General features: G+C 38.1%; 1 protein-coding gene across 1 annotated transcript; it reads left to right on the top strand.

Annotated features, from left to right (window-relative positions):
• The first annotated feature begins 6 nt into the window (after positions 1 to 6).
• TMEM19 (transmembrane protein 19) lies at positions 7 to 13,677 on the top strand. The gene is made up of 6 exons (XM_009864228.1): positions 7 to 194; positions 7,015 to 7,128; positions 8,603 to 8,740; positions 9,070 to 9,324; positions 10,385 to 10,594; positions 13,465 to 13,677. The coding sequence occupies exons 1-6, from the start codon at positions 65 to 67 to the stop codon at positions 13,626 to 13,628; spliced, it is 1,011 nt and encodes a 336-aa protein (XP_009862530.1). The 5' UTR covers positions 7 to 64; the 3' UTR covers positions 13,629 to 13,677.
• The last annotated feature ends 1,142 nt before the right edge of the window (positions 13,678 to 14,819 follow it).

The following is a 14,819-nucleotide window of genomic DNA, read 5'->3' as shown; positions in this document are numbered from 1 at the left end:
TAGCGGAGTCGCTGATGCGCTGCTCCTTGTGCTTCCCCGCCAGGTGTTGTCCCTCTGGCTTCCCATGTCCTGTGACCAGGAGGATTTCTTCAAAGAGTATCTCAAGATGATGGTGCACATTTTCGTTCTGAACTTGCTCATGTGCATCTCACTGGCCTTCTGGATCGTGTCCATGACTGCGAGTACGTACTACGGTGAGTCCGAAGGGCGGCACTTTTTTCCGGGCCAGCTGGGAGAGGGCTGTGCACAGCCCCTTCCATCGCCAGTGAGGCTAAAAACCTCAGCCCTGGCAGCACGGGAGAGTGCGCCAGCCGTCAGAGCGGTTTTAGGAATGTGTGTGTGCACGCTTTGAACAGGGCTTGCAGGAAGGATTCTTTGGTCAAGGCACAGAGGAACAGGGAAGGAAAGTGGTCCAAGAAGAGGGGGATGTGTGCGTGCAGTGTCTGGCACGGGTGTGTGCAGTCAGCTCTGTGTTCTGTTCAGGCACCTCAGGCAGGCTGCAGCGTACTTGTGCAGGGACACTAGTACTTTCTGTGGTCGGTCTTTTCAGTTCTTTTTTAGCAGCTTGCAAAAGCCTTCGTACTGCCTTCATTGTCAGTTCAAGCCTGGAAGAGTTTAACTCCTTTCCCAGGACATGTAAAGACCTGTCCTTAAGACCTCAGCCAGTTCCATGCAGGAAGAGCTTCAGTGCTCCTGAGAGTGTCTACGGTTGCCGTTAGAGCACCCTCAACTGCTTATTGTCACCTTCGATCCCGAAGAAGCTGGAATAAATATCCCACAAGTATAAACTAACTTTTGCAGTGGCAGTTGGGTGTCTCTGTGCAGTGTTTTTCAGTGCTTTGGGTTTTAGGGTGGGATATTAGTCCTAATACAGCGTTAAATCTGTGTTGTCAGGATGCTTCTACTTGCTTTGACTTGCAGTAAGGTGCCAGATACACAGAAGATATGCAGAGGCAGGCTTCACAGCCAGGTTTTGTTTGTGTTATTTACAGCTAGCCAAGTTGGATTTAAATACACAGCTTAATTAGTGTGTCTGGTCTCTACAGGTACAGCTCTCTGAGTTTGGCCTCTAATTAGTCTTTGCTATGTAATATGATTGAGAATTGACAGTACAGAGCGGAGCAGCCTGACAGCAGGTGACTTGGGCTAGGAACGGATACAAAGGGTGAGACTGCAGACAGATCCTCCTTTTTGTAGAGAATCATTATGGAACAAGAAGGAAATAAAACTTTTGTTGTCCCTTTCCCTAAGACTATCGAAAGACCTTGGCTTGAGGAGATGAGTAAAGAGTGTAGTAGCAGTGGTCTTAATTAAGTGGAAGAGATAAATAAGTTCAGCCCGTAAAAGTGACTAAATTCACAGCCCTTAACCATAAATACAAAAATACTGCAAATATGCATTTATTAATTTATAGTTCATAGTAATGCTTAGGCATCAAACAGTGATCAAAATGTTGATAAAATGAAAGTGTTAAAAATTTCATAATAAACAAATAAATGTGTTCTTAGTCTTAACTACTTCCATTTAGTAGAAATTTTGTATTTTCTTCCCTTCACCACCCCTCAAAGAAACACAAAAAAGTCAGTTTAAAAATAGCCATAAAAAGCTGAAAAGATGAAAATTCCATGTAACTCAGCCAACTAAAAAGAGCCCCTTTTTGTCCTGATACTGCTCATGCTCAAGTTAGCACCAAGCACCTTCTTGGTTTGCCATTAGCAATACCAAACTCTACAGCACTGGAGATTTCTTCATAAGCAGCTGGTGGTGCTTTTCTTCTGAGTTTTTGGGTCACCCCTTGGCTGTAAGACTCCCTTGCACACCTCCTACAGCACTGGGACTTTTCAGTACACAGAAGAGAAATTTTTGTCTTGTGAGTCTGTGCTTGCAATGACAAGTGTTTAACCGTGGAATATGTTTGTCCTACTTTTGCACCAGGGAGCCTGTATATCTGCAAAACTGTAGTATTGATGACACAAAAGTTCTTGTTGAAAACTATCATGTTTAACTTTCCAGCAAGACAAGCTGCTGTGCCTGTGAAATCTTCCTTTAATGAAACTGAGACCTAATTAACACTAGGCTTGTGATGTCTTGTACTTGTATAGCAGTTACAATAGCCTCCCATGATTTTGTATTTTGTATTTCAAAACCTACATTAACTAATAGCTTTACTTTATGCAAGTCTGTGGTGTTTTAAGCAAAAAAAGGTCACTTAATCTTTGAGGTAGTCATCAGGTTAAAGTATGTTTTCCAGAGCGTTATATCAAGTTCAAAAGAATTGAAGGGGCTGGTTTAGAAAGCAGCCACACCAATTTCACTTAGTAGACTGGCTTTCTTGTCATTTTCATGGTAGTGAAATTCAGTCAATAAGTAGTGTAGTTCAGGATATAAACAATAGCTTGTTTGTCTTTGCAAACATGGAAGACTTAAACTGTAGTATTAAGGAAGAATTTCTTCTCAGACTTTTAAATTTCGATATAATGTAAGATGTACTTTGGACATCCTTTGCAATGAGATTTGTGTCTTCCAATTTAAAGTTAAAATGACATGATAGAATATAAAGTTTGTAAGAATCTTCCTGCTCGGGTAGTAATTTATTGAGTCAGTATTATGATTAAAATAATATATATTCTAACTGGATAATAACAATTCTTATTAACTGCTTTTATTTTAATTAGTGTTCTGGAATTTTAGAAGGAAACAGGTATGTTGAGGACACAGATAAATTGTCTCCTTGGAAGATAAGCTGCTATCGACACTAGAGCTGTATGGAATGGTGTGGAATTATGACAACTGAGTGGGATATTGTTTTTCTGTTCTGCAAGCTTGTTTAAATTCAGATCGTAGTGACTTGAGTGACTAAACACAGGGAACAGACTGAGAATTTAGGAGAAAACTTTTTAGAAGGCTCTGTAGGTAGTGTGGTGAGAAAATAGCTTTATTTTTTTTTATGTTCAGATTTGTTTGTAAAAGTAAACCTTGTGTAGTTCTGACAGCCAGCATTGTATTGTTTGCGAGTTGTTCCAGTGGTCTGGCTTGGAAGTTTTCATTTAATAATTGTAAGTGAAGAATATCATTAAAAGCAATCCTTTTGTATAAAAAGTTTTGAGTTTGACTATTTTCCAGTTAAATACTTCGGAACATTCTAAATTGTGTTTGTTTTCTGTATAACAAGGAGGATTTGCATAGATGTTAATGTTAGACCTGAAATAATTTACTTCTCTTCAGTTCCCAAAATGGAGTATGCTTTCCAAATACAGAAGCCTTGATTACATAGAATTGTTTTCATATGAAAGCAAGAAATCAATAGATTTAAACCATGCAACTAATAAAAACCAATAAACTGCAAAAAACCAATAAACTGCAATCACATATTTGAATAGCTGTAACACAGGAACCTCATTTTAGAGTCATAGAACAGTTACAGCTGGAAGAGACTGTCAAGATAGAGTCCAGCCTTTGTCCCAGCCCTATGAACACCACTAAACCATGTCCCTCAGCACAACATCCACCCGTCTCTTAAACACCTCCAGGGATGGCGACTCAGCCACGTCCCTGGGCAGCCTGTTCCAATGCCTGACAACCCTCTCAGTAGAGAAATTCTTCCTAATATCCAACCTGAGCCTCCCCTGGTGCAAATTCAGGCCGTTTCCCCTCATCCTGTCCCTCGTCACTAGGGAGAACAGACCAACCCTCGCCTTGCTATGACCTCCTGTCAGGTTGTTGCAAAGAGCGATAAGGTCTCCCCTCAGTCTCCTTCTCCAGAAATTTCTGGTAGTTAATAACTGTAGTCTAAGAGAAGATAAGGTATTTAATAAAGGGGTTCTCATACCCAGTGTTCTTTCATCTGAGAACATCTCGAACCCTGGGTGGCACTGAGGTTGCCACTTCCTGAGAAGGAAAATGTCTTGCCAACAAAGCACTCACGCCTCACCATAGATGATTAACTCAACAAGGGGTTCAAAACTAATGCAGTGCTAATGCAGACTAGAAACAAGGAATGTGTCGGTACTTAACTGAAGGAATTCCAAAAGCTAGCGTGTCGCCGCATAATACTCCAATACCCCCTAAAATGAGAAGGGATGAGGTAAAGACAGAGACCCAGAGCACCACTTTGTGCAAAATTTGTGGACAACTTGCTGGCATGAAGTGACCCCTCAGCCCCATCCTTCTCCCACACTTATACAAACACCACACTGGGTGAAACATTTTACTTTGGTAGACAACTACCTAAAAGGAGGCTGTAGTGAGGCTGGTGCTGGTCTCTTCTCTCTAATTACTAATGACAGGACAAGGGGAAATGGCCTCAAGTTGCGTCAGGGTACGTTTAGATCCGATATTCGGAGGAAGTTCTTTACTGAACGAGTGGTGAGGCACTGGAACAGGCTGCCCAGGGAGGTGGTGGAGTCACCAACCCTGGAGGTGTTTAAAAAAACGTAGATCTAGCACTTGAGGCTATGGTGTAGTGGTTAGGTATGCTGGGATGAAGGTTGGACTAGATGATCTTCAGAGGTCCCTTCCAACCCCTAACATTCTGTGATTCTGTGATTCAACCGTCTGCTTTCTTAAATATCCAGACAGGTGAAGCCAGCCAGCTTTTGTTCAATTCTAGTACAAAAGTCAAGAATGAACTGCAAAGTGTCTCCCACTAGGCACTGCAGGAGATTGTCTCCGACAATTTTTTCACCAATACCGGTAGTTGAGTGGAAAGACATAAAATTTCCAGTTGAATCAGCTCTTGTACAATATATGAATGATTTGTTACCAGAAAGTAAGGGTGAAAATACCTTTATGGGGACACTGTACATTACGTGGACCAGTAAAAAAAGAGGAAGTTCAGAGCTGCCTTGTTAATTTTGCCACCCTTAAATTCATATGTACTGTTCACTTAGCAAATATGTAAATCTAAAATCCATACTTATGTGAAATCACACGGCAAAAATTAAGTAATGTGGCAGCTCTCTTTCAACTGCTGTCAGGGAAAAAAAGTCAGTGGAAAGGATTTCTGCTGTGAGACAGCAGGGCACATTATTTCATAGAAAAAGAAGGGTATCTTCTAGCTGAAATACCTGTTTTCAGTCCATGCTAAATATTCTGTGCCACCAAGAAAATAATTTTTTCTGCAAACATGTGCAAATGAAAAGAAATTCTTGTTACTCAACCTGTTAGGCTGTGCTGTTCTAGAAAAAATTATGAGAAAGTAACAGGGAGGATGGTGGAACAGAAGATCTGGAGAACTTGGTCTGGAGAATCCTCAGAGAAGAAAAAGTTCAGGGAGTAAATACATATTACAGGACATGAAATTGCTGGATGCAGCTTGCTTTTAAACAAGCCTCTGCGACCAGACCAAAGTGTGCAGTTAGTTAGGAATAAGAAGTTTAAATCATCTAATTCTGAGCTAGGCCAAATTTTTCTGTAGATTAGAGAAACGGACAGGATAAGGAGTACTGCACCACGTAACTTCAGGCTCACTTGAGAATAAATACTCAAACGTCCAACTTAGGTTATATGTTAAATGCAAAATTTATAGTGTATCTTGTTCTTTATTAAAAAACATGATTTTTGGGAACCCAGTGGCTTGCTGAAATAAGACAGATGTTTGGCTTGATCCAGTTTGGAAGTTCTCGTATTTTCAACTAAGCGTAGCATGGAAGCAGTCACAATGTTACAGATACCAACAAAAGAGGAATATATATATATTTATTGTAAAAGAAGGCCAAACATCTAAACTTCTTTTCTTGCATCAGTGTACAATATTAGCGGTGCTGTGATTAAACTGATGATTTATTCACAGACCGGTAGAAGGACAGAATCAGTGTGCAAAATAAATGTGTGTATGAACTGCGGGACTTCCTGCTAGTTTTATTAGATGATGTCAAGTGTCACTGTAGCTCAACTAAACACTTAAATATACTACGGAATATGTAAGTTTTCCAAACTAGAAGGAAAAGGATGTAGTAGTAATGTTAAAGCTATAGGAATAGAGCCAGCAGCTGGCTCCTGTGCATGCTGACAACTTTCCACAGAGACATGAAACAACTTCTGAGGTCTTCTGTCAACCATGTAGCAGCAGTCCTGTCAACATAGTGTAAAATTCTAACTGGTGGCATAGGCAGCAAAGTGATGACATTAGGCAAATCCTAAGAATAATTCAGAGCATGTAGATGATGAAAAATGTTGCCTGTTTTTCATAGCCAAAAGCTACCAAGCTAAAGTTTTTAATAAATAAGAATGACCTTTCCTAAAAATACTGGTATTTGGGATGGTTTGAAAAACATGGTAAAGCTTCCAGTGTATTGTTCTAATTTTCCTTTTATTACAATGCTAAAAAGCATTAGTGACCATAGACAGTGTTGTTCATTCTCTTTATTGCTGCTATATTTCCTGAAACTTCAAAAAAAAGAATCATAATATGAATTAGAAATTCAGATTTGTTGTTGTAGTTACTAGAGAATTGGCCATAACATGATCTATAAGAGCTCTTGTGCTAATTTACTTACTTAAAGTTGCTTTGTGGCATCTTTGCGTGTTTTGTTAACTGAAATTTTAGTTTGAATCTTATTTATATTTGAAATTAAATTCTACGTAAATTACTGTGTATGTATGAGTTGGGTGGTTTTGGTGTTTTTTTTTCCTAAAATCTGATCTTATCTGTTCTATCGAAATCATGTTTCAGCTGTTCTTAATTAACATTTTCAGTGTTAATTTTTGGAGTTTGTAAATCCTTTTAGAATGGAAAACATCACCATGTTTATTTCTTGACACATTTGCTATTTATTTGTAATTAATTTTAGGTAATTTAGTAGTGGGGTTTTTTCTGTGAAAGCTAAATGGGAAAACTGAGTAGGTAATTGCAGATAGTTTGAATTAAGAATATGTTTCTTCTAAAGGGTAGAAAGTATAATCTCTATTAAGATCAGATTTAAAATATGTACTAGAAGTTAAAGACTTCTAAGACATAAGGGCATTAAAAAGGCTGATAAGGATCAACTGCAATGATTTTATTTGATTTAGTAGGTACTTTACGACCAATTTCTCCATGGCGCTGGCTTTTTTCAATCTTGATTCCACTAGTGATTGCAACACGGGGTTTAAAGAAGAAGAGTCTTGATCACAGTGGTGCAGTGGGAGGTAAGTTTTTTTCTAAGACTATTCAGCTAAATAATTAATAAACTAAATTAACATCCTTTTTGTACGCATAATACTCTTTTAAGGCTTTCCTACCTAGTTCTGTTATAATAAAAGTATAAATGTAAGCTATATACGTTGAATTCATACTGTTGGGTTTTTTGTCCTGCCTGTTTAAATAGTCAAGCTAATTCTTCCCGTTGTTTCTAATTAATTTGATCAGTATTGTCATTAATTTTACATAAACCTGATTGTTTTAAACTGCAGTACAGCATGCAGTTAAATCACGTGTTTCTGTTTAACACAGAGATGGATTCATTTAGAGAGAACGAAATGGCAGAGGCAGTGGTAAAGAAATACCGTAAAACTGAGCCGTGTCAGCAGCCTGCCTGCCTGCCAGGAAACCAGTAAAGATAATGTGGTTCTCCTTTCTGCAGTACGAGCATTGTAGGCATTTTTTGCCTCTCAACAATAAGAAGAAAATGAAATTTGTACTTCAAGCAAATGACTGTTTCAACAAAGCTTTTCTTGAGCATGTGAGGAAAACCCTCATGTAGTGTACAGCTGTGTTCGCTGGAACACAATTTCCCTGTGAGGTGATTCACCCTCGTCGTAGGGCACGGTCTGAATTGATGGTCAATGGAAAGAAACGGGACCATAAACCCTGTCCTTTCATGTCACGCTCTCTGTCTGCAAGTTAAGAGGAGCGTTTTCTAAATTTAAAACAGAAATAAATTCTCTTCTGCTATGGTTTTACCTCTTAACAGCTCTGCTAGCCAGCCTGTATTGGGATTTGCTTTAATTGCAGCCAGTTTTCTTTCAGCCTTGAGGAACTGTAATCTCATGGTGGCCAGTGAGAATTAGACCTCTGCTGTGGAGGAGAAGATAAAAGCACATCTAGAAGCTCAAATACTTAAGAAAATTACAGAATGATAACGATGACATAAAAATCAGAAACAGAAAATGAAAAATAGAAATGAGAAGTAGCAGGTGTTAAGATATGGAGGAGGGTTACCCAGGTTATCTTTGAGGCCTAGGGGGAGGGATTTGATTCTCAAACTGTTGATAGAGACGCAGCCACAGCTGTATATCTGCTTCTTATACAAGTAATAATATTTTTTAGACAGAGTACTTTAAGTTAGATAACCTTTGGCTTTTTTTTATTGCTCTCTTTTTTCACACAGAATTAAATTATTTGTGGCAAGTGAAGGTCTTAAAATCACACACTTCAGCAGTAGGAATAAAATCAGCAATAAATTTTAAGAGAAAATTAGAAAGATAACTTTTTTTCGGTCAAGATGTCACTGGAATTCTAACACAGGTATTAGACACTTCAGTAGTTCTCTTATTGTATGATTGTCAGGCTTATCGTGAAAATACTCTTCATGTTCAAGAGACTCAAAATACTTCATTGCTTTGCAAAGCAGACATTGTTACATAAGGATCTTTATATAATTATTTTTTCTTTTATTCATAGGACTGGTGGTTGGATTTATCCTTACAGTTGCAAATTTCAGTTTCTTCACTTCCTTGTTCGTATTTTTTGTTACTTCTTCAAAGCTTACTAAATGGAAAAAAGATAGAAAGCGGCAGATAGATTCAGAATACAAAGAAGGTAAACCGTAACGCTTTAATTCTTTCAGATCCCTTGTTCATAATTAATCCTGTGTACTCCTCTTCTTTTCAAATGGTCAGATGAGATGTAACATCCAGAGTAGGGAACACATTGTTGTGCCTCCTCTCCACCCTCATCCCTATAAACATTAGCAAGCGACTCTAGCAATTTATTAAATAGAACATAAGCAGAAGCAATTTAGTTTCTGGTTTGGAAATCTGTCTTTTTTAATTTAACTTTATGTATGATTATTTTGATTTTTGTCTTGTGCTGTTGCCTGTCAAGGTATTTTGCCTGAAAATACTAAAATTTAGTTTTTGTCGCTTCAGGTGGACAGAGGAATTGGGTGCAAGTATTCTGTAATGGTGGAGTTCCTACTGAGCTGGCTATCTTATATATGATAGAAAATGGACCAGGTGAAATTCCTATTGACTTTTCAAAGCAGTACACAGCATCATGGATGTGCTTATCCCTTCTGGGAGCTTTGGCATGCTCTGCTGGTGATACCTGGGCGTCGGAGATAGGCAGTGTTATGAGTAGAAGCGAGCCAAGGTTGATAACAACCTGGAAAAAGGTTCCAGTAGGTAAGGTGTTACCTGTTCTACATGTTTGTAATATTTGGCTAATCTGTTTTGAATTATGAATTCAACTGGAAACATTCCAGAAAAAAACTCCCAGAAAAATCCAGGATTAGAAAATGTTATTGGGAATGCATTCTCTGAAATGAAATACACTCAGTTGTGTTTCTCCTGAGTCTCGTTGGTGAGATGCACTTATGTGGGTAGTGTGCAGGGAGCTAAAATCGTTCTTGGTGAATGCTGTCACTTGTCATCTCTTGTACTGTTAAAAGTGTTTATATTGCCAATAATATAAAGAATACGATTTATCAACTGAAATTCTCAGACATGAAAGTTTTAATCAGTAGGAAGAGTATGTATATTCAATATAGGCACTCCAAAAAATTAACTGCTTAACCAAATCACTCATTTCCTTTAATATCAAGGGTGGGTAAAGTGAACCTTCCATCTTTCAAACCGTGGTTACACAGTGGATGACTTTGCTGCCTTGAAGCAGAGTGGGTTTTTTGAGTCTTGCTGGCATATTGATCTGTGGTTTAGATCTTGGATTTAAATGCATGGGCATTTTCTTTTTCTTTTTATAAGCACTCTTCAGACTTTTATTCAATGAGCTGTGAAACATCCTCCTCTCTGTGGCTTTTGTTTTCTTTTGAATGTGTGGGTGATACATGCCTTGGTATACTTCTGAAAAAGGAATTGCTTTAATAAAATGCGTATCTCAAGCTCTATTTTTTGGAGAAAATCTTTTTTTTTCTTATCCCACCCCACATACCTTAGAGCAGACAAATAGCAGGTGATATTGAGAGGTCTGCTAACTGGTTTTATTTAACTTAATGCTAGTGAATTTCTAGATAACTAGCCTTAGAGATGGGAAAAGCAACAGTAATAGACTAATGGTACAAGTTAAGCTTCCCAGCAGCATAACAGGAATTGTAAATTAACGCTGTGGTAGCAGAGCTTTGAGGGGAAGCTCACTATGAGCACAACTTTGATTTCATATAAAACGTTTGAGCAAATACCTCTTTAAGAAAAAGTTGGTAAGTCAGCTTGGTTTTGTTTGATTTAGGTACTAATGGAGCAGTTACTTTGGTGGGCCTGCTCTCAAGTTTGCTTGGAGGCATGGCAGTAGGTACAGCCTACTTCATAACACAGCTCATTTTCGTGAGTGATCTGGAAGTATCTGCTCCGCAATGGCCCCTTATTGTGTTTGGTGCAGCAGCTGGTTTACTGGGATCAATTGTGGATTCATATTTGGGAGCTACGATGCAATACAGCGGTAAGATTATTCTATCTTTTTTTTTTTTTTCCCCCCTCCTCCTCACTCTCCTAATGTAACCTAAAAATGGACTTGAATTTCAAGAAAGGCTGAGGACATGATTTTTAAGTGGAAATAAATACAGATTTAGCAACACAAAGGACAAGGGGAGCCAAAGTGATGGACAGGATAATGAAAAAGAGCAAGGGCAATTGGTCCTTTTCCACATTTGTTTTGTTTATCTTATGTTACTGTCATGTTGATGACTGAAAGACACCAGAGATCTCCTTGGAAAAAGCAATTACTGCTCTCTCCTTTTCCATATATCTAACTATGGTAACATTTCATAAAAGCTTAATTTTACCCATTTACTCAGATGAAGATGGGCATTAAAAAGCTCCATTTCTAACTCTGAAGACTTAGCAATAGCCTCAGCTTTAAGAATGAAGTAAGAAAAGCTCCAGAAAAATGTGCACAATATTTTACATTCTGTTTTTTCACTGCTTAATAGAGTACAGTTTCCTATAAGTTTATCACAGACTGGCTGTGACTTTTGTTAAAAAAAACCCAAACATGTCCATTTAAAAAAAATTGTTGGCCAGCTGTTTCTAAATTATTTCAGTATTTATTTACTCATTGCCCTTAAGGATCGTTGTCTGTGAATAAACACTACAGAAAACCTTTATTCTAGACTGTAAACTTACCCTATATAAAATTGTTTAAAAAACATATTTGACACTATTCTGTTGAACAGCTGGTTTACAGAGAGGACTTAAATTTTTCAGATTTCACTATCAGTGTATTTTCTTATTGGAAGTTGAGGTTTGAATGACCTTGAGAGATAAGCCCTTGAAATGTACCACCAAAGCGAGATCTGCAAACTGTTGTTGATGCTGTGGATTCTCTTTCCAACAGTTTTAATGCTCTGTTCCTTGTAGTTCCAACCAAGTCCAAACTACAATGGGCCGTTTAACCATCTGAGGAATTTTTAGATACTTCTGTACTAAATAGGAAACGCTTAAGCCCTCAGAGCATGATTCGTGCTCCTAATGAAGCAGATGCATTAAAAGAATGTGGGAAACTTAGCTAACGCGTGCCCGCACTTATCAGCATCTTCTTCACTTCAGATGTTTTTGCATGCTCAGCAACTTACTTTGGGAGCTGTGGCAGAGACAGTATGCAAGCTCCACAATTTCTTTTACAAGTTCATAAGCACCACTGGAGTATGTATGCTATATACACATATATATGCTATGGTGTTTGTATATGCTGGGATATAGATGAAGTAGCGCTGCTCGTGTGGTGCGCGCTGTTGGGTTTTGTGCCCCTCCATACTATAACCGACTTTTCCAATCCCTGTTCGACATGTTCTTATAAGAAATACTCCAGTTTCTCTGCAGCAATAAACAAATATGGCAGTGGTAATCAAGAACTATGTACCTTTTTTTTTCTTTTTCTTTTTTTTTAAAAAACCTTATTCTACCACTAATTCCTTTTGTCCATGTTTTTCCTGTTGGTCATCTGCCTAGCTTTGGTTTATGTAATAGTCTGCGACACCCACTGCTTCTAAGAGAAAATCGTTACCTGCCCACACGTTAAATAAAACTTTGTCTGAATAGCTGCATTAGATTGAATAGCTGTATTAGATTCGATTTTTCCTGTGCTATCAGTCTGAAGCCACACCTGCTCTGTAAGTAGCACAAGTAATGGAAGGATTTACTGTTACTTTTCCTGCTTGTTTATGTTCCGAATCTACACTTTATGTGCATTTGAGGTATATATTTCTGAAAATGCATTTCTAGGTTTTTTTCTGAAGAAAACTTAGGACTTCCTAAAATGTAGCAAGGTTTAGGAGTTAAGTTGTCAGGCTTTGGAGCTGATTTTCCTGTAAGTCTTTTGCATTATTCAAAGCTAGACTTAAATGTATGATTCAAAGGTAAGAGTAATACCAGCTATATACCTGCCAAGCAAGTCTGTGATGTGGAGTTTTTTAAGTTTTGTCAGAGGTGCTTAAATATTTTTTTGTAATAAATTAGTGACTCAGAAGGAAATGGTGTGGGTTATTGGGAAATATTAAAATCTACAGAGAAAAATAACGTTAATATAAAATGTACAGATTTGTTCTGGAACGTTTCATCATGTCAAACTTTAATTTATGTATAAACCCATATCCAGTTATACTTCTCTGCAGTGTGAGTTGGCATTAAAATCAAGTGTGCCAGCATTTTATGCTTTCATCAGCATATAAAATAATGCAGCTGGAAAAAACAGGGTAGCAGTGTGTGTACAGAAACAGCTAATGAAACACAGTGCTGGAGTCCTGATAATAGAAGTAGAAAAAGAAATGGCTTAAGGACTAGGAAAAATATTCAGCCGCTGGTAGTGTAAAACTGTTGTGTAAATAGAAATTATAAGTCCCGCCTCTGTAAGGAGCTTGTTTTCTGCCTAAAGTTATTTCTGTAATTGTTCTTTGAAAACAAATGCATCTTGACAGAAAATATGTGTTGCTAATCAGTTGCTTCCGTTCTGTTCAAAACATCATCGTTTGCATTTGAATGGCTCCTGGAGCAGCTTTTACCCACTTCAGATGCAGCTTATTTCATTCCTTTCTTTGACATAAACTACATAAAGAGAAAAGTAGACCTGACAGAAGTGTTAACTTTCCCCAAGAAGTGACTTCTAATGTAAAGCGTTACATTTATATCCCATTCTTAGAAGTTACCAGGTTAAACTGCCTGTGATTTAGTGTAGTCTGATGATGTCTTTTCTTGGAGACATTTAACACCCTAATGGTAAGCTGTAATTTAGGAAGTTGCATACACTGACTTGGTTACTAAGTTTCTTTTTGGGCTTGGTTACCTTTTTAAAATGAAGTCTTTATTTTTTCCCAGGTTTTGACCAGAATATTGGCATGGTTGTCAACCACGAAACCATAGACTCCAAGCACATATCTGGAAAACCTATATTAGACAACAACGCAGTAAATCTTTTTTCATCAATAATCATTGCTTTGGTGCTTCCAGGCATGGCCTGGTATTTCTGGCCCAGGGGTTGAAACGGTTTCAGGTTTTCTGCATGTGATTGATTTATGTTCAGTCCTACTCAAAGACTCCAAAGTGTTCTCTTCGAAGAGAGGAGATCTGAAACTTTCAGAGAGCCAAAGGACTTTCCGTCTTAAGGCTGTAAGCTTTGTGTGGCAATTGGCATCTCTTGGGGCAAGGAAAGGCTTTTGTCAATACGCTCTTGCTGCTCTTCAGGTGGATGTAGATGGTAACCAGGTGAGGTGAAGCGCTTCATTTCCCTTCACAGAGCTGAAGGGTTGGTGTCTTACGTTCTCTCCAGTCCCCAGCATCTGGAAGGTCAAGAAACTGGAAACAGAAGTCTGGTCTGTATCTGTCAGCGTGATGGCACATTGTGGCTGTTCTCCAAGCCAGACACAAAGTACGCTGCAACTTTTTGTAGGCAGTGATGTGGATGAAATGGGTGAATTCTGGTATCTCCCATAATCGAGGGTATGTAAGGTTTTCTGGAAATATTTGCAGGGGCGAGTGATGATGAGAGTGCTAAACCTGTCTGTTCTGTATCGTGATCTCCACTTCCCTGAGAATAGAGTTGGCAAAAGTGATGCCACTACATAATGTCTGAAGCAAAAGACTAAATTTAAAATAATCATGCAACTACTTTTTCCAGTAAGAATAATAAACATTTGTGCTTTTTTGACATGTTTATTTCAAAACTAATGGTATTTATGAAGATTGTCACTATTGTGGTACGTACTAAATTATGTAAAATTAAAGATTACAGTTGTGAATTCACATTCATCTCTTCAGAAATAGAACATATTTTTCCTTCAGCATGGAATTGTTTCATCATGTTTAGCATTCTGACCAAACTATGCTCTTTGGTTCTTTCTCAGTAGTGAAAGTATGTCTCATTTTGTTTGGGGTTGCTATTCAGATATGACAGACTCAGCCAAAGAAGAGATTATCCTCGTACTGATTGGGGAAAGTCTCATTTATAAGCCATTTCAGAACGGGAATTTAATTTTTGTTGCTCAGGTTCCTATGTTAGGCGATTCAGTCTTCTATCATTAGCTTAAAAAAGAGTGGAAGTCATTTAGCCAGCACAGACTTTATTTAAACTGTAGAGATATCGTCATAATGATATGTCTCTATTCACATTCAGAAGGTAGGGCCCATACTACTAACTTATAAAAAGCTTTTTTATTTTGAGACATAGGTGAGTA

The sequence above is a fragment of the Apaloderma vittatum genome, unplaced genomic scaffold (assembly GCF_000703405.1).
Source record: "Apaloderma vittatum isolate BGI_N311 unplaced genomic scaffold, ASM70340v1 scaffold4100, whole genome shotgun sequence".
Classification (NCBI taxonomy): Eukaryota; Metazoa; Chordata; class Aves; order Trogoniformes; family Trogonidae; genus Apaloderma; species Apaloderma vittatum.
Note: the sequence above shows the minus strand (reverse complement) of the source record. Positions and strands in the feature narration are given on the sequence as shown.